We start from the raw sequence: 26,054 nt of genomic DNA, 5'->3' as shown, positions 1-26,054 counted from the left end.
ATGTTTCTTGAAAAGTAGGAATCAAAACATGTCTGGGGCCCAGATTAGGTCCACAAATGGCCGATTTGTAGCTTTTGCTCTAAGGAATAAGTTTTGCTTTTTCAGAAAATAATTAAGCAGGGTATGTGGATGCTGATTCGCCCTAACGAGTTGAGATATTCCTATTTTAATCACCTTGAATAAGGAACTACAACATACTTGACTGTAATGTTTAGATGAATCTGTTGTAGCACATAACTCTCTTTAATCACATGCTATAACTCTATCCTGCTATTTTATAATATAGGGTGCAGAGCAGAATTTTTTCAGAAGAAAGTGGAGTTTTTCTTAGGCTAATAGGTGTCTAGCCAACTGTCTACTTTTATGTATGACTTTCAGATTTCTAAATAGCAGTATTCTGAATTGAACCAAAAGAATCTATTAACATAATAGCTATAGGTTTCCAGAATCCTTGAATGTATTAGCAATTTAAAGTTGGAAAAGAATTGAGTAATCTTGGTTCCTCTTAGTTATCAGATGGTTTATTCATATAATTTCTTTTCCTTTCTTTAAAGATTTGAACATGGAATTCAATCCTTCAGATCATCCTCGGGCCAGCACAATATTCCTCAGTAAATCTCAGACAGACGGTAGGTCCTTAATTTATGCTTCTTTTTTTAAAAAAGGCTCATGTTGGTACTTTGCCTAGTTTTGATTTCTCACTAGATTTAATTTTCAATATGAAATAGAGTCCCTTTAGTGACCCACACATACACTGTTTAATGGTAGTTCTTTGGGGATTTTTTTCTTTTGCAGTGTTTTTAGGATTTCCTATTTGAAGCATCTATCCTCATTTTGTCAATCAGCTGTATTATTTCTACATACATTGTGTCATGAGAGTTTCTGCCCTAAGAGTCAGAAATTTTCCTTTTAGAATTGATATTTGCATACTTTCTCACAAGATCAGAAGTATTTGTTAATTTAGACAGTGTGCAAAAGAAAGCAAAATATAATCCTTAAATAAAAGTACCACTAACTAGCTCTGTTGTGTCAGTTGAGAGCTGAATTGAACCCGTACACTAGGTGCAGATGTTTTCTTCTCTTTTTTTTTTTTTGCCACCTCTATAATAATAACAACCATATCTAAGTTTATTCTTATAGATCGTACAATCTTTGTGGTTCATCCCACAATCTTTGTGGTTCATCCCAAGTGTGTGTGGAATTTCTCCTAGGGGTTTTCTCTCTTTTCAGCCCCTTCCCTGGGCCTTGGCTGCAAAAGAGAGAAAAGATAAAACTTACACAATGTGGCAAACACACATCTTCATTGGATTCCTATAGAAAAAGGTGGCAGGAGAAACTTGTTAAATGATGACATCGTGACCAGGATATTACTTTAGGATGCTGGAGTCCTGCATGATTCTATCTCTGACTTTTTGGGTAATTGCTAAGCTTTAATTCAGAGAAGATCCTAAATGGACCAGAAAATAACCAAACATGTTTAAGATAGTAAGTTCATATATGAAAATTGATAACACTTCAGTAACAGTTAGATAACAATTTTGGCAAGGTATAGTGCTGATTTAATATTATTGGGAATCTTTGGTTAAGCAAGACACTGACTTGATTTGAAAGAGTTTGATGTGTTTATGAAAAGTAAACATTTCCAAGAATAAATTAGTATAGGCATCAAGTATTTAGGTTGGTCCAAAAGTAATTTCGGTTTTTGCCGTTAAAAGTAATAGCAAAACTGAAGTAAGTTTTCGGTGTGCTGGATACAAAAGAAACATTTTTTTTTCCTCTGGTGAAGCAGGAAGCCATTGGGAGGGGTGGGATAATACAAAGGAAGGAGAGTGGCAGTGAAGATGGGTGTTTAGAACCATGAAAAATGAGGGTCAAAACCAAGTTTTGCAGACACTTACTGATAGTACTATAAAAACAAGAAACAAAGTTGGCTGACTTTCAGGTTTCATTCTTGCTTCTTGTGAACTCAGGGTGTAGACCAACTTCATTCAGAAGATGTGCTAACAAGATTCCCATGAAATTGCATTAGAGCTTCTAAGTAGATTTCCCAAATCTTGGTTGTCCTGGTAGAAGGAAACTTGACCTAAGTCAGGGTTGTTCCAGACTTAGCTTAGGGAACTCTGTCTTCCCTCGTCACCTTTGCACTAGATATCGTTCCCTTTCCTCTTCTGGAACATCAGGGCATCGATTACTCTGACCTCTCTGTTTATTGCTTCAGTTTCTTTTTAAATGCTGGATCTTTCTACTCAACATGTAAACATACACGAGTCTCACAGAAAAAGGAAAAATAACCAATATCTCTCTTCAGGTGAAAGCTTCTATGCCATTTCTACCTCTCTTCCTGTCCACTCTCCCATTGGGAACTTCCTCCTACCCCTGCCATTCTGTGGAGCATTGCGGTAGAGTGACCTAAGGACATTTTCTCTTCTTGGGCTATTGCCCACATATGTGGCACTTGCTGTCGCCAAGAATTCCATGCTTTTAAAAAACTTTTTGGCCTTCTGTTTTCAAATGGGCAAGTTGCTGAAATTAAGTGCCTCTAATGAACAATTGCTTTATAAATAATTAGAAAAAAAATCAATTTTAAAAATAGATTTGGTAACTTTAATGAATTAATTATTTGGTGACATGATAATCAGAGAATTGGCTACTTGGTGAATTGGCTTTTGGCAAATTGGTCCTGAGAAATCCTGCCCTTCTGAAAGCTCCTTCTGAGACATCTTCATAAACTTCTATTTGTCCCTGTAATGTAGTATTTCCCAGGGTCTCTCCTTTACCCTCTTACCTTTTTGATTTGCACACAGTTCCTCATGGCATTTGTGCTAACTGTCGTGTCTAACCATATTTTTCTCTGTACTGTTCAAAATGCATGTATTCATCTGCCTGCTGGACATGTTTCTAGTGAAGGCTGTAAGTTCCCCTGACTCAGTATGTCCCAGACAGAACTTAAGAATTCCGGTTGACTTTCTGCATTGTCTACCCTGCCCAGGTCCCTAAGCCAAGGAGGGCTTTGGATTTTCCTAGACTCTGCTCTTCTCAGAGGTGGGCGGCGGTGCTGGAGATACATTTCTTCCCAGCTCCAGGTTCGGTGACATCATATTGGTGGCATGAAATAGCCATAGTCAGAGTATTTACACCATGGAAATTGACGAATGCTACAAATCAGAGCGTTTTTAAAACACATGACTGTTAAACATTTACTAGCACACCATTGCATCCAGGCATTCCAAGGTGTACTCAGTTTCATCTCTTACCCAGCCTTGAACCTGACCACTATTTCCTATTGCAGTTGCTGCCGCCTTAGTTCAGACTCAATTCCCCACCTGTGTTACTGCAGCAGTCTCTAGACTGGGCTCCCTGCCCTTGACCTCATCCCTCTCTAGTCCCGGGTCTGTGCTGCCGCTAGCTAACAGGACTTCCCATGAATCAGATATGATTGTGCCACTGGCTTCCTTAACCTTTCTTAAGGGCTCCCCAGTTGCTTTAGAGTTAAATTTCAAACATCTTAGCATGGAATATGAGGCCCATCGTGATCCAGCCTCTGCCTTCCTTCCCAGCAACTTCCTCTCTTCTTTGCGTACTTCTGAGCTTCCGCCATACTGAAATCACTTGCTTCCTCAAGTCTGCCACTTGCCTTACACATGGATTTCTCCTCCCCTTTTTCACACAGCTGATTTCTTCTGTCCTCCAGGCTCCTCCTGCTGTTACTTCCTCCTTGAGGGTCTCTTTGACCCATCAGGCTGGGTTGAGTGGACCCTTGGTGAGCTCCCATAGGAGTAGCCTGTGGATCTTTCTTCATCATCAGAACCATACTGTGGAATTTAAAACGACCTTTTTGTCTTTGCCACCCGCTAGCCCCTAGAAGAAAAGGCATGTGATACTGGATGTCAGTATTCCTTGTGCCAACCTGACTGGTTGAAAGAAGGAAGATGACAAAACCTGGAAACATTCTTGATTTGATTGTGATTTGTCACTTGGATAAACTTACATTTCCATTACAGGACCACAGCTGTGGATCTTCTACTGTATTTTTTTTTCTAATTGGAAGAAATGTAGTCTGAGACAATAATGCATACTTCTGGTAGAGTCCTTTCTTTTGAATCTGGTGATCTTTTTCCTTCATTCAGGTTGATGTACTTCGACAGTAGTTTAGATTCGATTTGTGGATAGGAAGCCATGGTTGGGATGAGGACAGTCATGTTAGGGCAGCTGTTGCTTGGACCACAGACATGCAGCTCCTGGGTCTTGACAGCTCTGTGTTTCTGCAGACCCCACATTCTCTTTCCCCTCAGCACTTTATGATCTGACAAACAAGTTGTCGGCCATGCGTCCCACCTCCCAGCTGTTCGCTAGACTGATTTAGATGGCATCTGCATGATGTCATCAGAGTTTTCGTGATTGCTGAATTCCTTTTCCTTCTGGATATCCAAGAGATTTAGGCTGGACATGGAACTTTTTTCTTGTTCCAAGCAGGAGAATAGAAACTCCAACAAACTGAGTAAGTAGCCTGCTCATCAGACCCCTTCAGAGGCTGAAGGTAAGGGTATTTTATTCAAAACCAGAGTGACTGCTTTCTTTCTTCACACAAAGAGGATGGCATTGCAGACTTTGTACAGGAGCCGTTCAGCAAAGAAGGGACCAAGAGTTCCTCCTGGGGGTAGAGAAGTTTGCCAGGCCAGAGAGAAGTTTGAGGCCTGCCACGGTTTTTCATGCTACTCTCATTACTTGTGGGGAAGAATTGTAGTTCCTCGTGTCCTTTCCTTTTCTGTACTTATTTTAGTTAATCATTTTCAAAGATGTGAGAGCTTAATATTCTTAAATAATATGAGAAAGCAGCCAAACCACATCTTTTTCCTTTTAATTAGTATGATTTTTAGAGATTTATTGTCTTAACAAAGAATTTGGAGGAAAAAACCCTAAATGTGCGAAATCTATGTTTCTCAGGAGTCCCTTGAAATAATTAAAGGAATAAAAACTGTCCGTCCCTTGAGTGACTTGAAGCCAAAGTAGAAACATTAAAATTCAGAAATAAAAATATGTCATAGTTTTTGTTGCACAACCTTTTAGAAATACAGAAATTGAAAAAATATTCTGTGGCTGTCCTCATTGGGGTGGTGTTTTGGTTCCTGGGCAGTGTTGAACTTTTGCATGGTGAAACAACCGCCCTTTTTGTTCTCCTTTTATCTAGCATTTAGGAGCAACTTTCCGCTGCCCTGTCGGAATCACTTGCCTCTGAGCGCTGTGATGACCTTGCTTTCCCCACCTCACTTGCATTCCCAGCTGTCTTTAGCTCCTTTGTGTGTGCAGATGCTGGGATGCCCCTTTCTCTAGCTGCCCTTAGTTGCTTGGTGTGTCTCCTTCAGGGCATGTCAAGTGCCATGGGGAAGACCTAAGCATACACCAGTGATTTTCATGCTTTGTTCCTTTGCTTACATACCATGGAAAACAATTTTGAAAAACTGAACTCCTTCAAGCATTTTTATGTTGACCTTAAAATTTTTTTACCTTATCAAAGCACATAATTTCTGATGTATTATAAACGTTGATATTTTAAAATAAACTGTCTTTCTTTAACAAATGTTTCAGATGAAATTTAATACCATAGTGATTTGATACCCATCAGTCCTTTAAAAATGTATGAACACGCTCCTCTCTAACAGTTGGAAATTTCGTATCACTCTTTTATCATCTTGAATTTGTATTTCCATTCTATTTTCTCCATAAAATTTTATAGTAGTATAATATATTTTGATTTTGGAAAGTCATTTATCACACTATCATATTCTTTTCTATAAAAATATGACCTAGGCCGGGTGCAGTGGCTCATGCCTGTAATCCCAGCACTGTGGGAGGCCGAGGCAAGCGGATCACAAGGTCAGGAGATCAAGACCATCCTGGCTAAGAGTGAAACCCTGTCTCTACTAAAAATACAAAAAATTAGCCGGGTGTAGTGGCGGGCGCCTGTACGTTTTAATGGATAATTATTAAACAGAAAAGTGAAATATTTTTTGGAAAAACATTTCTTGGTGAGATGCTTCTGTGGTTGGATATTACTTATTACTGAAATGAGGCAGTATTCATCATCAAAGCCTTTGTTTTTTTGTTTGTTTGTTTTGTTTTGTTTTTGAGATGGAGTCTTGCTCTGTCACCCAGGCTGAGTGCAGTGGCACGATCTTGGCTCACCTTCTGGGTTCACACCATTCTCCTGCCTCAGTCTCCCGAGTAGCTGGGACTATAGGCGCCCGCCACCACGCCCAGCTAATTTTTTGTATTTTTAGTAGAGACAGGGTTTCACCATATTAGCCAGGATGGTCTCGATCTCCTGCCTCGTGATCCTCCCACCTTGGCCTCCCAAAGTGCTGGGATTACAGATGAGAGCCACCGCACCCGGCCAAGCCTTTGTTTTTATAGATGTAAGTGCTGAGGAACTTTGTTCATCTATATAAATAGATGGAAATAGAAAGAGTTTTATTATAGTCATATCATTGAATTCTTTCTACTTCGTCTAGTTTATATGCCGAAAAATCTCCAAGGGATTTATCAACCAAAATAATTCCTAATAATCAGCTACAGTTCAGTTTTGTTCCCCTTCAGTTTTATTGACAGTAGAGAACTGGAATCTATTTGATTTGCAAAAGAGTTACTCAGTTAGAGGAGTCCCTCATTTTCACAGTTTCTGGGAAGTACATCAAAAAAGATTTACCAAATGTAACACATGACTTTTAATTATATCTACTACTCTTTACATTTGGTGGCACCTAGCTTAACCTGATACCCTTGGGAGCTTTGGGAGAATAAGTCTAGGCTTCATCTTAGAACACCTTCCCTGACTGCTGCCCCACTGCAGTCTGCATGCCCCTCTGTCGCTGCAGAGATCTTCACTGTATCGTGATTTATTCCAAGTCTTCACGTTTATATATCTCTGCCATTCACAGTGCCAGACCCATAGAAAGAACTCAAATATATGTTGAATGGAGCAACCCCCACCTGCTCTTTTCCTCCAAACTAATGTTTTCAGCTTCTCTTTTGTTTTAAATATATTTTCCTCAGAATGCTACAGGTTCTTCATATGACTTTGTTGGCAAAGCCAGGCATCATAGTCAATCCAGTCAGTCAAATCAGTCTTACTTTCTTTTTAATTAGATATTTATTTTTATTTTTGCCTGTCACACCTGTTTCTTATAATCAGTCTTACCTTCTGTCAGAAAAAGTCTGATTTTATTTTTCCAATTCACATAACATGTTAATGTGCATGCCCGTGGCTGCCTTTGTGCTTCTGATCATAAATGGCCAGACAGGTGCAGGGGAGTGCATGCCTGGCCAGCAGTCTGCGGTCTGCTGCACCTTCCCACCCTGCCCTGTGCCCTCCTACTCTGCTGCCCTTGCTGCTCCCCGAGCTTTGCTTGGGAGTCTAACGCCTCAAGAGGCAGGTCCTGTTGGAAACCGTCCTCACTATGATATCTGTAAACTCAGAGCCAGATGTCTTTCCAGCACCCCTCCAGGGAAAATCCATAGGACAAAGAAGCCTCCAGGTTGTGCCACAGGAGGCTGGCAGGAGAGGAAAGACACATGAACCTGGTTTGAAGGTGGTTACCACAACCCCAGTGGCTGCTTGTCTTTTCGTCTGGCGCCCCAGGAGGTTTTCACACCAGGTCAGTGCAGGTCCCAGCTCAGGTGTGCCTGCCTTTCTTTGTGAAGCTGTGAGGGAGGAAGGTGGTTCCTGCATCACACCTCAGCCCTTTTAAAGGTCTCTTTGAATACTTGGTTTGGGGACCTTTGCTCTAGTCTAGCCCTAAGTTACTTGTGACAGATCATTTCAATAAAAGAATTGCAAAAACTACTACCTCACCTGTCTTTCCCTCTAGTTTGGGGTGTGTGGAGGAGGGTGGGTACTCAAAAGCCATGAGTAATTGAGTGTGCAGACAGGTTCATTTGTGCGTGCTGGGCTGCCCATGCCCTCGCCAGCCTGTGGCCACCCCGGCAGCAGGGAACTGGCCTCTGGCTTCCAGTTAGGCAAGGCTCTAGGACCCAGCTCTGTCTTAGGCCCTTGCCTGCCATTAGTTGAATTTACAGTCACATAATCTCTTGGGTCATAACTTCCTATAAATTGACAGTGGGCACACCTGTCTCCTCAGACGATTGCTCTCCTGAAGCAGTAGGGTGAGTCCCAGGCACACAGCGAGCCCTCAGCAATGTCTGCTCATTACCTGTGATGTAACAGGTACTTTGGGATCCTCACTGGGGATCCCTTGAGCCAACCTCTCCCAGGACCCCTGGCAAGGAGGAGCCACCCCGTCCTGGCACTGTAAGCATGCGTTCCAGAGGTGTTTCCTACCACCTGGTAGGCAGCCAGTCTGGAAATCATACTTGCTCCTTGGGGTTGGCATGTCCACATTAGAAGTCAGCATCTTTCCTCTCCTGCCAGCTTTCTCTCCCTCTCCCTCATCATCTAATTTTTTTTTTTTTTTTTTTTTTTTTTTTTTTGGAGACGCTCTGTCACCCAGGCTGGAGTGCAGTGGCACGATCCTGGCTCACTGCAAGCTCCTCCTGCTGGGTTCACGCCATTCTCCTGCCTCAGCCTCCCGAGTAGCTCGGACTACAGGCGCCTGCCACCACTCCTGACTAATTTTTTGTATTTTTAGTAGAGATAGGGTTTCACCGTGTTAGTCAGGATGGTCTCGATCTCCTGAAATCCTCTCCTCCTTCCTCACCTGGTCTGTGGCAAGGCCCTTTCCCAGCCTCCTGCCTCCATCATGTCCTGTCTCACCTTTCTTCCACATGCCTGCAAGTGGAGCTTCTCTTAGGCTCCTCCCTGCCTGACCGTCTGTTTCCTCACCACTGGAACAGTCAGACGCCAGCACACACACAGAGCCCTTTTCACCTTCTTGTGGGTCCCCTCCCCTGCAGGCCTGCAAGACCATCACCTGTGGGATGCTCTGCCCACAACACCTGCCCTCTGTCCCAGCTGACCCAATGGCTGCCTCATAGGTGATGCTCCCCTGTTTCCCTTCATTCCATTGATTCTGATAGACACCTTTACTTGGCTGGAACACCTCTGAAATCAGCACAGTCAGTGACTTGCCAAAATTTAATTGGCGTTTTTTTTTTTCTTTCTTAGTGACACATAGAGTAATGGTTTACCAGAAAATCAGTGGCATTACATTCAATGCAGTTTGCATATTCCTCTGTGTGGAGGTGATTATTTTTATGGTATAGAAATAAATAGCCTGTTTATCTGCTGGATTGCATCTTGCTCATGGGTAGAAACTGTGCCTTTCACATTCCACAGTCTCTGCAGTGGCTAGCACATAGAAGAAACTTTCAGGGACAGGGGAATGAAAGAATGAAGGCAGGGCATCATGACCCACCCTGAGCAGACCTGCCATGGCACAGTGGCAGTCTTCCTGAGTAGAGGCTTTCTGTTTTGTGTTGCAGCTTTACCTTCTCCTACCTTCCCTAGCTTTGTTAGAAAACAACACATCCATTATTTAGGGACAGGAGGATGTAGGTTTTTTTTAGGCTTAGGTGGTGTGTTTGGGCTTTCCTATCCTGGGTCAGAACTCATCATACCGTGCCACCCTCAGGCCAGCCCTCCCCTCTCCCCTCTGCAGTCTTCTCTTGAGGTGCATGGGGGAGGGGAGGGCAGGTGTCAGATCTCTTGGCCAGGTCTTACCCTGTAAGTCAGATGTACAGGAGAGGCGCTCTTTGGGTGCCATGGCTCACTTTTCTTGGGAGCATCATCCAACTCCAGTATTTCTTCTCTTGGGCTTTCCAGTGTGGAGAAAGCTGCCGACATAGTACAAACTCAGATGAATCATTTAGACCCAGAATGTCAGTTTTCTCAGTATGCCTTTTATCATATCCCCTCTCCTGACCTGCCCTGTTCCCAGTCAGAACATTGCTCAGTGAGCACAGATCCAGAATAGAGGTTAGCAGGGATAATTCCCCCAGGCTGGGGAAGTTTGGTGCCCTGTCTACCATAGCCTTGTCTTACTGTTAAACAGCGCTTGTGGCCTCCTGGTAGCCATAAACTCTTACTTTTCAGTTCTCTTTTTAAAAACTCTGAGCACCTGCATTTCCCCTTCAGTTGGCACAGACTGACAACCTTGTAAATACTTTTCATAGCTTACCGTGTTTATAGCTTACCTTACGTGGCTGATGTTTTCAGCTGGCTGCCCTGTGACATCTAGGGAGGCAGCTGAATTTCAGGATAATCTGATGCGGTCACCATATAAGAATAGTTAATGCCTTGGAATGATTGCCTGAAGATAGCGATCCTCTGGAATCAGACTGCCTGAGCTGGAGGCTTAGATCCAACACTCTCCATATAATCTTGGTGCATATGATCCGTCCACATGATTTCCCTGAACCTCAATTTTATCACTGTAAAATGGAGTTAGGACCTCTTTGTGAGATTGTCAGGAGGACTAAATGCATAATCCATCAAAGCACCGAGTCCTGTACGTAAGACAGCATAAGTTCTCAGTAAATATAATCCTTACTCTGGAGTGTAGGTTCTCATTTGCTCAGTTGGATTGAGTTTCTACCGTGACTTGTGTCTGTGCCATCTTCTAGCTTGTCTGTGCTGACAGCTCCTCTGTGCTGACTGTGACACCTTGCACCAGAACACTGGGCCTGATCAGGAGGAGAAGGGATGGATGCCAGGCCAAGAGTAGAGGGTGGCTTCTGTGCAATGCTGTGCCCAGTCCCATCTTTTTCTGTGTTTCTTTGATAAAGATAGATCATGGACCCCCACATCTTAGAGTTGCTTCCAAGCTAGGCACAATGGCTCACTCCTATAATCCCAGCACTTTGGAAGGCTGAGCGGGGAGGATTGCTTGAGCCCAGGAGTTCAAGACCAGCCTGGACAGCATAGTGAGACCCCCCCCCCACCATGATTTCTACAAAAAAAAAAATAAAGATTAAAAAAAAAAAAAAAAAAAAAGAGTTGCTTCAACACACCTTGGAAGCAAACCAGAAAGAGGCCAGGTCTGAAATTATGTCAGCCAGCATTTGATAGCAGCTCATTATAATAGAATACACAACACTTTAAGTCTCACTTAAAAAATAAAATGATAACCTCACCTCCGCCATGTGTCAGGATAGATTTCTGATGGATTGACTAGTGGTAGAGTAAGTGTAACAAATACAATCATAATCATCTAGAAATAGTATACATGAATATTTAGTGTCAGAATGGGGAAGGGGCATGTAAGTTTGTAGAAGCAATGGAGGAGATTGCCTAAAAATGAAAACTCATGTCAAAATGCATCCTAACAATGAAATCATCAGTGATGGAAATATCATAATATATAGGAAAAAGGATTAATGCCTTTACGTATTAAAGAATTATTATACAATCAGTGAAAATGCTAACACACCAATAGAAAAATGGGCATATTTCTGTTGGCGTGTTCATATATGAGCACATGTATACTTGCATGTATTTATATACAAATACATTCATATGCAAAAGTATCCATCATTCTTGCTTTGTGTGCATGCACACAAAAGAGGCTCAAAGGATACACGTCAAAATATTAATAGTGATTGTCTCTGGGTTATTGGATTAAACAGGTTGGGCCTCTCAAATTTGAAAATTTGAAATCTGAAATGCTCCAAGGTAGATCTGTAACTTACTGAGCACCAACCTGATGTTCAAAGGAAATATTCATTGGAGCATTTTGGATTTCAGATTTTTGGATTTGGGATGCTCAAATAATGCAAAATTTCAAAATCTGTTAAAAAAAATTCTAAACCCACGCATTTCAGATAAGGGGTGGTAAGGATACTCAGTCTGTGTGTGTGTATGTTTTATGTATCTCTATGTTTTCCAAGCAAGCTTTTAATTTTTATTTGCAGTCGCATTTTCTTGTTTATACAGCTCTGTATTTTCCAAATTTTCTGCAATAAGCATGCATTTCTTTTCAAATTAGCAGAAAGTTTTAAATGGATGCCACTTAGTTGAAGTTTCCATGCTTCTGAAGAAATCCTTTGGCCTTAGATATTCTCTATGGGAAACAGAAAACCTTTCGAGTGAGTTGGCAGCTTAGATGGATATTTGTTCTTTGAATGGTTTTCTTCTTATGTTCTTCCTTTGTCTACTTCCTATTCTTTTCCCTGGAATTTTCTCCTCTCCATGACTGGCTGTGCCCTCAACATCTTAGAAATGTTTCTGTGTCTTTTCATTTTTGTTCATTGGCTTTGCTTATTTAGATTTCACTTGGAATGCACAGAATGTCCTGTTCCTCTGTGCCCAGATTTAGAAATAAGTGCAGGTCCGAGACAGTTCAGAGCAGGCCAGAGGTCTAATTGGAAGCTTCCTTCCTGCAGCACAGGAGGTGTGCCTCTGGGGGAAATGGCCACACCAGGATGCTTTGTTCTGAGCTCCAAAGTGTGGGTGATGTTCCTGCTACAGTGCACTTTGTGTCCTGGCCGTTTGTGTTCATGATGACCTCTCTGTCAGGGCAGGAGCTCAGCAGGGCAGGAGCCTCCATGTGCACTCTGAACAGGTGCTCAACAGTTGTTTTGAATTGAGTGTGAATTCACTGAATTATTGAAAACTGTAGGAACTGTGTGGTAATCTCAAATTTACTATAAGAAAAGTTAATAGTAAACTTTTAATTTTATTCTTCAAGGCCTGATCTGTGCTACCCACAGGAAAAAGGAAAGAGAAATGAAACCTTTTCTTTTCAACCAGATCTTCGTGATCTGCATTGGAGCTACCTCAGCAATTAGCTTCGTATATCCAAACAAAATTCTATCTTTGTTTAGTTGAATCCTGCCCCTTGTGTGGCCTGCCAGTCCTTCACATCCAGAGTAATCAGTTAAGTAGATTTTCTTTGTAGAATAGCACAGCTCTGTTCATACCTGGTTCTAATTGTCATTCTGTTTTTAAATGGGACTCGTTTTATGCAGATGCCAGAGGTGTCTGTTCACACCAGTGATGCTCCTGTTGGAGGGCGGGTGTATAGAGGAAGGGGTCCTGCACGCGATCTGCTCTCTTCTTCTGGGCCCTCCCTTTCTTGGCCTGCTTGGGCTCTTCCCTTATTTGCCAAAGAAAGGATATCTTAGGTATCTTAGGACCTTTTTAGCACCAGCATCCTGTGGCTTGGTGGTGGCTAACACTTGCCATTGGAAGGTCGGTCTATTTTAGAAATGGAAGAGGAGAGTCAGGTGCGGTGGCTCATACCTGTAATCCCAAAACTTTGAGGGGTGCCGAGACAGGAGGATTGCTTGAGCCCAGTAGTTCAATACCAGCCTGGGCAACATAGTGAGATCTCATCTCTAAAAAAAAAAAAAAAAAATGGAAATGGAAGAGGAGAAACCAAGGTAGTCTTTTAAATGCTGACCTATGACAGGAATCAGCTCAAATTGTGTTTAGATTGTTAATAAATCCTCATTAATAATCAGGCACTAGGTTGAAAGTTGTATTTTAAAGAGTCACTTGTGTGGCATTGTGGCAAGAGAGTATCCCATAGCAACAAGTGTAATTTTGTTTGTCCCTCAGATTGCAAGCACTGCCTTTTCCTCTCTTAACTCCCCATTTTATCAGGAGAAGACTTTTAATGCCAACTGTATTGTTTTTGCTGATTTTAGATGGCTTATTTTTAAAGCCACTGGTACATTTTCTGTTTACGTCGTTATGGACTGTCACTATAGCCAATTAAAAATCCTCTTAACTATCATAGATTGTGTCAAAGGAGATTGCTATTATTCCTCTCCCAGGAAAGAAAAAATTTATGATCCATATCAATTTATTGCCTGTTTTCCCTAAAGAAGCAAAACATGATTATTAGTTAATTCAGTTAGACATTAACTCAGAAAACTCCAGAGATTTTAATTGATATATTATAGTGACCAAAAATACTGAAGTTTTAAAGATGACTGAAACCAGCTATTAGGAATGAGTTGGCATATTGCTTATACCATTACATAAAACAGCTAAAGCATTTTTAATTTCAGAGCTGTACCCACATCAGCCTCAGTGGTTTCAAATTTATTTTAAAGCCAGATTTAGATTTGGGCAATTCTGTCAGTCGTTTCAGGTGTTATGCCACTGTAAAATATTCTGCTTATCACTGGGTGTGGTGGTTCACGCCTGTAATCCCAGCGCTTTGGGAGGTCGAGGCAGGCGGATCACTTGAGGTGAGGAGTTCGAGACCAGCCTGGCCGACATGGCAAAACCCTGTCTCTACTAAAAAATACAAAAAATTAGCTAGGTGTGGTGGTGCGCCCCTGTACTCCCAGCTACTTAGGAGGCTGAGGCAGGAGAATTGCTTGAACCTGGGAGGCGGAGTGAGTCAGCTTACTTCCCTCCAGCCTGGACAACAGAGCGAGACTCCGTCTCAAAAAAAAAAAAAAAAAAAAGATTCTACTTATCTTATTCCCCCATAGTAATGTCTTGGTTGTGCTCCAGCTAGCTTAGGGGAAAAGGAATAATTAATTTTAAGGGCACTGAGGGTATCTCAGACAGCTCACAAATTGGTGGAACTGGGTACTAAAAGCCGTTAGGACTAAGGCAGCACCTGCCTTCTGCCCATCTCCCTCTGCCATGCTTCTCTGCATGGCAGCTGTGTGGGGGGTCTAGGAATCATAAGACACAAAATACAGTCACACTCATGACTGTAACTTACTACAGTGCAAGCACATGAGGGAAACTCAGTAAAGGGAAGAGGTGCATGGGGCGAGTCCTCGCCCATGGAGCCGCACAGGTTGCACTTCATCCCCCCATTCACAAATGAGTTGTGAAAACACCTGTGGAATGTTGTCAGCCAGGGAAGCTCCTGGGTAGAAACCCAGCACCCAGGATTTTTATGGAGGACCGCTTATGTAAGAAGGCTCTGCCTGTTAAGTACCAAAGTTCCAGATTCCCAGAAGGAAATAAACCATACTGTATGCGGCATAGAGCATATTGTTTGTGCAGACAGCTTAGGCACAATGAGCCACTTTTACCAGTTAGGGAATAATGGAAGGGAACCCTTCTAAATCCAAGTTCCCAGATACCAGCCAAGGGCCAGCCTCGCAACAGGTGCTTTAGGGATGGCAGTCAGATCTGCTGCTTCACTCTTTCCTGCACAGCAGGAGATGAGCCCCACCCCAGTCTGAAGTTTACACATCATACCCTCAGTTAAGGTTGAGCAGAGCCCTTCGAGTATGTCCCAACTCCAGATTCCCAGGAGAAAGAGTTAGCCCAGAGAGGGTAGAGTGCCCCCCAGTCCAGGCAGGATGGTCAAAGTAATGGGCCACTTGGTCCAACATGGATATCAGGAATTCTCCCCATTTATGTAGGGATAGGTTGTTGGTTTGGGGGCGCAGAAGACACTCCAAAAGCCAGTCGGCCATAGGGATTCATGTATGGAAAATCTTCTCAGAAACTGTGCAGACTTCATCTGCCGAAGGCCCTCTTATCTTAGCAGGGGCATTATAAAACCATACAGGAAAGTGGCACCTGACTCAGGCCCCAGGAGCCCCAGGTTGCTCTGAGGAAATAGGGTAGTGTGTAGGTGTTCATTTGCATAGAAGCAGTGAATGCGTGAGAGATTCTGTAATAGATGCAGATAGCTTATCCTTAGGTGTTTTGTAATAGTCTTCGTGAACTTTCGTTTTTCTTCACCATTCTGATTGCAGCCAGTTGGAGTTCATGAAAATGACCTGATTCCTCCCTGAGATTGATCCTTGTAGGTCGCAGACAAGAATGGCATGTGTTTATAATAGTCTTCTGTGTCTGCTGTAGTTTTTTGTTGTTGTTGTTTGTTTGTTTGAAAGCTTTTGTATTAGTCCGTTTTCACACTGCTGATAAAGACATACCCCCAGACTGGGCAGTTTACAAAAGAAAGAGGTTTAATGGACTTACGGTTCCATGTAGCTGGGGAGGCCTCACAGTCATGGTGGAAGGTATCTCAGGCACGTCTCACATCGCAGCAGACAAGGCAAAGAGGGCTTGTGCCGAGAAACTCGCCTTTTTACAATCATCAGATCTGATGAGACTTATTCACTATCATGAGAAAAGCGTGGGAAAAGCATGAGAAAGCATGGGAAAGACCTGCCCCCATGATTCAGTTACCTTCCATTGGGTCCCTCCCACAACATATGGGAATTCAAGATGAGATTTGGGTGGGGACACAGCCAAACCATATCAGCTTTCTTGGTCAGACTTATTGAAGGTTATGCATCTCAGCCATTACTTCTATGTGTGAATATTTCCTAATCTCAATAGTACACATATAGGAAGCGCTGGTATTTTTTGAGGCATGGATATCTTTCATTTGCTGAAGGCAGGGGCTGATGTAGGGTGTTGAGGTGACCTTAGTATATGCAGTGGTCCCCACAATTGGGAGACACAAGTCTCTTTTGCACAAACCTCAGATGCTCTGAGAAGGACTGTTATGTCAGAGTATTGTGGGTACCCTGTGAGTTCTGTGGCCCACGTAGAAAGGGTTTCCAGATCCCTTCGGTCAGTGGGAAATCACTGTAGAATTATCATCATATCTCCATCCTTGGCTGCATGCATAATAGTTTAGTATAAATTGATTTAAAGAAAACACACACATGTGCATGCACACACTGTATGTATGTATGTATGTATGTATGTATGTATGTATGCCAGGAAGTTAAAACCCAGAGCTTCCAGCGAGACCATCCTGTTTGTTTTGCTATGGTTTAAATGTGGATGCTTCCTTGGAGTCAGGTAAAATGTAATCCCTCTGCCTCCATGCTGTGCATAGCAGACCAGTTTGTCGCCGCTGTCTGTGCACTCATGTTCTTTGAGTGGTAGCCTGGCCTCAGGCATGGCCAGGGTGCCCTGTCCTGTGACAGCAGGGGGCTGATCTTCTGCACATGGGTCCATCGAGCTACCTTCTATGTGTCAGTCTCTTTTTAAAGTGCCCAATAGTATCCTCAGACAGATTTTTGCTTTTGTATTTTTGCTTTTGTTATCTTTGAGATATCAAGGGTGGAAGGCAGCATTCATTCCAGAGAGGACAAGACTTCTATGGAAAAGAGAAGTGTTTTTTTGTGAGCCTAAGAACAGCATATGAGTGTTAGAAAAACAGTTCCATCATCCCTCCAACAGATCAGCAGGAAGGCTTTTGAAAACAGTAGTGAATCTGCTTTGTGGGGGCATGGACTGTAAGGAGAAAACCTTCCTCTATCTTTTATACACTGTTGTTTTAGGGTACCCCAAGATAACATTGTTGATTCTTGGGGACCTAGGATGTTATCTCCTTGAAGGAAATGTATTTTTCATATCTTTTACAGTAACGAATAAATGTGTTAATGGATTAATCTGTTCCCACAAAATGAGCCTTCAGAAAAGAAAATGCAAAGTTCAGTGATACTAGGTTATTACAAGCTCTTCGCGTTCCCTGTGACTGACCCTTCTACCTCTCTGGGGCTGCAGGCTCCCATTCTGAGAAACACTGGTGTCTGGGGACACTGGAGGCTGAGCTGCTCAACACAGGCCATGTGTACAGACAGCACTGTGAGAAGCCACCTTGTTAGAGCAGGATCAATTATGGTGACCTCTGTCAGACTTGTGGGGTTGGGGGTGGGTGCCACAAGGAGCTCCAGGGGCCTCCCAGACAGAAGCTCAGCTGTATTCACCAGCACCCAGCATGGAGAATAATGGGTTTCCATGATAAGTAACGCCACTGATATACGTCGTCTTCCTGGATCTCAATGCTTTCTAGATATTGTTGTTATTTATATTTCCCTTATATGCTGTGGAGCTTTATGGGTCTGGTAGGGTTGGGAATAAATAGTCCTATTATTTGTTAATTACATTAAACTAATAGATGCATATGAGTTTCATGACAGTTACTAATTGCTTTTTTATTCAGTTAATGGAAATCTGTTACCCCTTAATTGATTTCAGCTGCAGTTATATTGTTAGGGTGCTGTTGTTTAAATGGTTGTATATTTCCCTTTGTGAGCCAAGTTCATTCAGATCTGCATTTGTGCAGATCCCATATTCTTATGTTTGATAAATGAGCAAGTGGGTATGTTGGTTGGTGGAAGGATGGGACCATGACACAGGGGCCCAGTCCTCAGCCACCTGCCAGGGGTTGGCATGCAGGCATGTAACATTTCTGTTGCATCTTTTGTTTTCACAGTGAGAGAAAAACGCAAGAGTCTCTTCATTAACCATGTAAGTGAAGCTGTCTCCCTGTGTTTTTCATAATGACTGTACAGTATAAAGAGCTGAAATAACTGTGTCTGTGATGGATGAAAATGGCTCATGTGCTTTGTAGATACTTGGAAGAATGTTGCAGTGTACTTATGCTTAATTTGGTTTGTAATTTGACAAGCATTACTTGGTATCTGTCCACTGTCCCAAATATTTTTCCAGAAGCCCTAGACCACTATTGTTCATGAGATGATGTGTGTGAACAATAACATATCAAACATCACCCAGCAAGTCCAAGGGAAAGGCACTTCTTTTTAATTTTGAATCCTTTCCTTTCTCTACCCTCACCCCCAAATTACTCTTTCTCTCTTGTAGCTCAGTTTCATTTGAATAAACACATAATTGTTTTCCATGAGGCTCTCTGTCTCCACACTTGACTCTTCCCATTTGTTGTTTGTGGGTCCAGTAGAGTCTGCATGTTCTTCTGATGCTCGAAGAAAGAGGATAAACTTGATAACACTAAATTAAAAAAAGATGTTCAAACATTTGGCTGTAGTCTTTTGGCCATTCTTAGCCATGTCTCCCTCCCCTGGTGGCCAGGTGCAGGTGCCCCGTTGAGATACTTTATCCCTCTTCCTTCCTTGAGCAGAGGTGTAGCTGGCTGGCTCCAGCGCCTCCTCCACACCTTATGTACCAGGCAAGTCCTAGCCACCCCTTCTTCTTAGAAATGTGCCCCTTTAGGAAGGAAAACTCTCTGAGAGGTATGGAATGATAAAACAGGTGTAAATTATCAAAATAAGTATGCTCTAAGTCCTCATTCTAAAAACAGAACCATACAAGGGTCTTTCTCAGGATTTGTAGACTGTCTGCATCAATGTATTTGCAGATCTTGGAATACTTAGTCCTAAAGCTGTGTATTAAAGAGACTTAAAGCCTTAATATTGTATTCTCTGCCTTTTGAAAATATGGACAAAATGCAGTTGGGAAGAAATTCATAAGCTGGGCTGTTACACTTAAGGGACATGATGCTATGCCCATAGGAGACTGATGACTTCTTTGTAGTCAGTGTTAATATATGTGCACATATACAGTTTCTAGGGGTCAGAGGGCTTATAATTTTTAGCAGATTCTTAAAGCAATCTGTGACCTTTTCCCTCAGCCCCTTAAATTTCAAAACATCCGTGTAAAGCACCTTTGAAATTGCAATTTGTGTCATGAGGAAAATATGAAAATTGCTGTGCCTTTTTTTTTTTTAAAGCAGTATATACCTGGATATAAAAATTCGAGCGATTGGAACAAATTCTCTAAATCCTTGCTTCCATTTCTTTGCCTGCTGGGTGCACTTGAATGCTTTCCTACTCATTACACTCATTAGCACGCCTGCCAAGGAGCTTGCAAGGGAAAGGGAAGAGCTGGAACTGCATCCAGGCCATCTTTCCTATTCACTGCAGCTCCATGGAAGGTGCATTGAAGAAAGAGGAGGATAGGAGTTTGTGCCGCTCTGTTCTCATTGCAGCTGATGATACAGAGATGTGCTCCCACAGTTCTAACCTGCATACCTCTTTTAACACCCCTGCCCTCCACCCAGGCACACACCTAACCTTGCCATTTTGTGTCCTTTACAGTCCTAGCATCTGCCACACACTTGAGTACACACCTTCTGCACCCAGCACGTGGATTAGAATGGGAGGTCATGCATTCTCATGCACGATAGCTTCTAAAACCCAGCCCAGCATTCAAACCTCTGTAAAATCACATCTGCTGACACAGAGTGAAATTGCACAGTTGTTGAGATCTATGCAAATGCACCTATTCCTATAGAAAAGAAATCTGGGTGCTAAGTTTCTTATATAATAGATGACCCTGTAACAAGGAGCACGACCCTCCAAACTGTGAACAGACCTCACTGCAAATGAGCGCCATCAGTCCTGCCACACTGGAAAAAGCCATGGGAGTGTGCCAGTCCAACCAGCTGAAATATCATTTGAGTGAAATTACTTGCAGATTCAATTAGGCTAATAAAGCAGCTGTACTTTGCAGGTTTTGAAACTTGGGAATAGTAAGTTAGAACGGTGGAGAAAAGATGAGCAATAATAATAATCAGTACCATCTGCTGAGTGCTTTAAAGCGTGTGTGCCAGGCTCTGCTGTAATTGGTTTAACGGACTCATTTAGTTAGCACAATGGCCGTGCTAGGTAGGTACAATTCAGTATTACTATTTTACAGATGAGGAGACCGAGGCACAAAGAAGTTAGCCAAGTAGACAGTGGAGCCTGGGTTGAGTTCCAGGTGGTCTGCTTCAGCACCCCATTTAGCTCGCACCCTCTGTGCTCCTCAGATAATGACACCGGTTCCTGTGTGACAGAGGTTGTTTAGCTTGCTTATCTGAAGTTAGAGATAACATTTATAATTAAATTTGTGTGGCACAGTCTCTAGGGTTCATTTCTGAATATGGATCTCAACTAAAATTTATCATTTAGTCTGTTACTGAACTCTGGAGTGACAGTTATTTTTCACCCTTATTATACCATTTCATTTTTTTATTTGCCATATTGTGAGGGAGGTTGTTTCTTTAATTTCTCTTTCAAGTTTTGAAGAACCCACTTAGTGCATGTTGCTAAAATAACCTACAAAGAGGTTACTATTTAAGAGAAACGAATATAGTTGTGTAGGTAAGCCATTTAAGACAAGGTGGGTGTTCACCTCTACTCCCAGGACCATGATAACTGCAGGGGAAATAACCTCCTTCAGGTGGAGAAAAGTAGGGCTTTTCTGGTTTCTAGCAAACAACACACATGAGCAAGTGAAAAGAGTGGGCTTTGACCCAGGACATTCTCCGGGGAATGGGGCAGTAGAGAATGGAACCCCAGGCTAGAAAATGAGAAGGGCCTTTAAGTGACTCAAAACAGCCAAGAGAGACTCAGAGGATTAAGTGAAAGGAGACCACTTCTCAAGCAATTATTACAGGTTTTAAAGCTTGAAACCTGAAAATAAACCACTTTGGATGTTTGGCAGCAAGTTCAACCAGGGTGAATTATAAAGGTTAATATTCTAATCAACACGTATGTTTTAGATGTAATTAAAGTGAACAGTTATAGGAAGTTTTTGTGTGTGTTTGTTTGTTTGTTTGTTTGTTTGTTTTGAGACGGAGTCTCACTCTGTCCCCCAGGCTGGAGTGCATTGGCATAAACTTGGCTCACTACAGCCTCCCCCTTCTGGGTTCAAACTATTCACCTGCTTCAGCCTCCCAAGTAGTTGGGATTACAAGCATGCACCACCATACCCGGCTAATTTTTGTATTTTTAGTAGAGACAGGATTTCGCCATGTTGGCCAGGCTGGTCTCAAACTCCTGACCTCAGGTGTTCCACCCACCTTATTAGCTTCCCAAAGTTCTGGGATTACAAGCATGAACCACTGTGCCCAGCTAGGAAAATTTAATGCATATGAAAGATACATGTATTTTTAAAAGGCTGTGTAAAGGGCTTTATTTAAAGTGTATACTTTGTTTAAAATTTGCTGACGTTTTGACTTTGCTTTTTTTTTTTTTTTTTAAAGGTTAGCTGTTTTTATGAATCTTTAAAGTGTAAAAATATTTGATTATAGATTGTGGGTGACATTGTAGGTGGTTGGAGTTAATAATCACTCCTGAAAAAAAAAATCACTCCTGAAACTCAGAGAGAATGCATGCTTTTTACCTTAGCCTAACTTTTCTATGATTATCTTCCTGCTACCTGGTGATAGCATACCAAAAATGAATGGATTATTCTAAGAAGTTAAAAAAAAAAAGTATGAAAACAGAACGGATCAGGAGTTGAATAGCCAGCTTCCTTTGTCTTGTTTGCCATAGGTGCACTTTGAAACGAGAAAACCAGACTGCGGATTGTGTGTAGTGTCATCCTCAAAAAAACCAAAGCATTTGTCTCAACACTGAGTCTGGTGATAGTTCAGGAAACTTTGTGAGTAAGTAAAGCAACTAGGGAGTGTTACTTATCAGCTAAGCAAGAGTCACATTATTAGCAGGACTTGGAGCCAAAAGAACTTTGTTCAAGCCCTCATTGGGCAGTCTTGGAAACATCTTGAAATGTCAGTTCTCTTATCTCCTAGGATGGGTCATAATTTCAGACCTACTTGACTCAAAGAAGGTAATGATTTGCAGCCTAATTATAACACCATATACGTATGTTGTATTATTATTGCCCATTGGAGTTTAGGTAAATTTGATTTAATTTTCAAAGTTCAATATCAAAACTGATGAAAGTCTTGCTGGTATTTTGAGTATGGATATAGTTTTTTCATAATCATTAAGACCAAGATTTTCTGGGAGGAGTATATTCTGTTCAGCTCCCTTTGGGGAATACTGACTTGAATAGTTTGCTCCTCTTAATGTAGTTCAGTTCCAAATCAGTTTCTGCCTTTTAGTTTTGAGTGAGGTAGGAATAGGATTCCTTGTAAAATGGTGTCTATTCTGGTTATAAGCTTCATTTGTAAGTCATAAAAGTCAAGTAATACAGTGAGCTACATCTAGGAACTGAAATTTAAAACATTTTAATCTTGCTTTTGCCTCTGGAAGATTTGCTCTTAATAGAATGAGAGTTTATTGAGCAGCTGCTGTGTTAGCATCAGTGCCATATGCTTGGAGGATGTGAAAGAAGATTCAGTTTTAAAATATCAGTACAAATTTAAAAAATCCAGTAAGATTAAAGAAATCCAGCTTTTACTTTGAAATAATTTCAAATTTATAGAAAAGTAGCAGCAATAATTGAGAGTACAGGATTTTCATGTCACTAAAGGAACCTTAGATGCCCTGGTTCTCAGACCTCCTGTTCTGCTTCACCCAGGGATGTTGAAATGGGGTAGATATTTTGTTATTTTCTCTTTTTTGTTTTTTCTTCTTTTTGCGGAATGTTTAGAAATGATAATGTTACACGTGGAAATACTGGTACGTTAAGAAGCTTGTGTAGGACATCAATTCCTTGAGTGTATTGGTTATGTCTGTGGAGGACTGTCTCTTTTCTTACCTCTTTCTGTTTCTTCTTCCCTTCCTTCATGCTGTCACTCTTGTTACGAGGCACAAAGGAAGTGGCACTTGTAAAGTTTAATGGCCCATTCAAATACAGGGCAGCTGACAGGTGGAATTGCTTCCCTAGTGCCTTTGTGGAAGGTCATTTTGAAAGCTACATTGTCCTTGTTAAGACACCCAAGTGAAGGGGCCACTGAGCTGATGTTACGATTTATCCTGGTAACTTACGGTGTGTTCTCCGTGGAAGTTTCTATGTTGGAAGCCCTGATCTTTTGTATATAGCGTTAGGATCTCATCCCTTAATTAGCCAGCACAAATTCTTGACCACAGCTGCCTGTTTTTCACGTTGCTCAGACACTGCTACGTGTGGGGAAGGAGCTGTTCTCATTTTAGTCAGTCACTGACTCTTGGTTCCATTGCTGCCATTCCTGGGGTCAGGGGAAGCACAACCACTCCTGCTAGCTGGGCAAGCACTGAGTGCGTCTTCGCTGTGCATTCTACTTGTCACTTCATTGCTCTCCTAAACTCCTCAGTTTTCAACTTCATCACCTTGCTCAGGGACTTCTGGAGTAGAGAGAAGAAAGGAATCAAGTGAAGCCTTGAAGGAGCATTGTATTTGAAGCAGGAACTTTGTCAGAAAAGCCCTTTAAGAAGCAGACTCTGTTACCCTTAGCCTTGTGTTATAATCTGTTCTTTGACTTTATAGATACATATATATGTGTGTGTGTATATATATGCGTGTGTATATATATGTGTGTGTATACATATATATGTTTTAACTTTTATTTCAAACTTACAGAATAATTGTAATAATAAGAATAATAACAATACAGAAAACTCTCATCTACCCTTTAGCCAGATTCATCAGTTTTAAACCAGTATTCTCTCACATTCTGCACATCCTTGGTCATTGTCCTTTATTATTTTTTTTGAATTGTTTGGAAGTAGGTTGTCTGCATTCTGCCTTTTCTCCCTAATACTCCACTGTGTGTTTCCTAAGATCAAGGCTGTTCTCTGTGTAACCACAATATTGTCAAAATAAAGAATTTAACATTGATGTGTTTCTTCTAATTAACTGACCATATTCCAGCGGTGTTAAGTGGCTCCGTAATGTCCACTACAGCGTGTTTGTCTGTGGTATGGGTTTCACTCCAGGCTGACACATGGCATTTAGTTGGCATATACCCTCAATGTCCTTTAATCTGGAGCAAATCCTCAGCGTTTCTCAGTCTTTCAGGACATTGACACTGTTGGAGGAATACAGGGTCAGGTTTTTTTTTTATTGTTTTGTTTTTGTTTTTTTAAAATAATAACATAATGTTTCTCATTTTGGATTTGCCCGAAGGATTCAGTTAAACATTTACAACCAGAGTAGTACATGGAGTGTTCCCTTGCCTTTTTCAAGGCATCAAATCAAGAGGCAGGCAGTATCATCTGACTCTTGTTGCTGGTGTTGATTTTAATTACTGGACAAGGTGCTGCCTGGATTCTCCACTGTCTGTTTACTCATTTTCCCTTGGCAACTAACAAGCAGTCTCTGGGCAGGTACTTTAAAACCATGTAGATATCCTGTGCTTTATCCCCACCCCCAGATTTAGCATCTGTTGATGAGGCTTACCTGAACCAATCTTTATTATTTATGGTTACAGAATGGTGGTTTTCCAACCCTGCCATACTTCCTCTTCCTTTGTCAGTAGGTGTTCTGCTTCAAGGGAGAGCCGTCTCTTCCCATCTGTCCATCTGTCTGTCCATCCAGCCATTTTCAGTACAGATTCCTGGATTTCTGCTTTTCCAGTGATACCTAGTTCATGCCTCTGCTTAAATATTTTGATGCTCAAACTGTCCTAGATTTGGGTAGTGGCAGTCTTTTGACACTAGTTTTGTGTTCTTGTGACATGCTCCATCCTTTCATTTTGTTTTGAGAACTCCTTTGCTCTTTGGCACAATAAGATATTCCAGGCTCATCTTGTACCTTTGCCTCAACCCTGGATAGCCATTTCTCCAGGGAGTCCTGATTCCTTTTAGTGGCAAACGGTACTAGAACCAAGGTCTGGACACCATGTGTGCTCATTGCTGCTGGGGTGTTATTGCTTCTAGGCCCATTTAGCAGGTGTAGCTAGGAAACAGACATTTCAGAAATCATGAATTCATACTGTTACTTTAAATTTCCAATTCCAGTCTATCCCATAGGTTTTTTCTTGACCTTGGCCTTTGACTTTTTAATTTCTAATGGAAAACTTATTTTTTAAAGTAAGTTTTATTGATATGCAATTAACATGTAAAATTCACCTTTTAAAAATGTACAGTTCAGTGGTTTTTAGTATAACCACAGATGTGTGCAACTGTCATCACAGTCAATTTTAGAACATATTCATCACCCCCAAAAGAAACCCTGTACCCATTAGCACTCATTCCTACTCCTTCCCCTCCCTGACTAGTCTACTGTTTGTCTCCGTAGATTTGTTTATTTTGGATATTTTATATAAATGTAATAATATTATATATATATGGCCTTTTTTGAGTGGCTTCTTTCACTTAGCATAATGTTTTCAAGGTTCATCCATGTATCTCAGAACTTCATTCCTTTTTATGGCCAAGTACATATCTACAGAGCAGAATTCTACCATAAAGTTGGCATTATCCAGTTTTTGTTCTGAGATCCAAAGTTAGTTTATTTTCTTGCTTTCATAGAGAATGATTTGGTTCACCTGTGTTCTTAACTCCATGGGCATTTTGCCTTCTACTTCAGTCTTGCTGTAAAAAATCGATCCTACTAAAAGCTGTACCCTTTTTTGTGGGGTGGGGGTACGGGGACAGAGTCTTACTCTGTTACCCAGGCTGGAGTACAGTGATGTGATCTTGGCTCACTGCAACTTCTGCCTTCTGGATTCAAGTGATTCTGCTGC

General features: G+C 41.7%; 1 protein-coding gene across 5 annotated transcripts in view; it reads left to right on the top strand.

Annotated features, from left to right (window-relative positions):
* CCNY (cyclin Y) overlaps positions 1 to 26,054 on the top strand; it is a 227,747-nt gene that overhangs the window by 142,299 nt on the left and 59,394 nt on the right. For 3 of the 5 annotated variants that reach the window (XM_008002823.3, XM_008002822.3, XM_037986509.2), the window contains 2 exons: positions 555 to 629; positions 18,114 to 18,148. In XM_008002823.3, coding sequence (XP_008001014.1) covers positions 555 to 629; positions 18,114 to 18,148 — 110 coding nt within the window. Of the gene's footprint in view, positions 1 to 554; positions 630 to 18,113; positions 18,149 to 26,054 lie in introns of those variants that run through there. The other 2 variants (XM_008002821.3, XM_008002824.3) reach the window with 2 other exon arrangements.

This window comes from Chlorocebus sabaeus, chromosome 9, assembly GCF_047675955.1.
Source record: "Chlorocebus sabaeus isolate Y175 chromosome 9, mChlSab1.0.hap1, whole genome shotgun sequence".
NCBI lineage: Eukaryota > Metazoa > Chordata > Mammalia > Primates > Cercopithecidae > Chlorocebus > Chlorocebus sabaeus.
The sequence above is the reverse complement of the archived record's forward strand: the minus strand, read 5'-3'. Positions and strand labels throughout refer to the sequence as shown.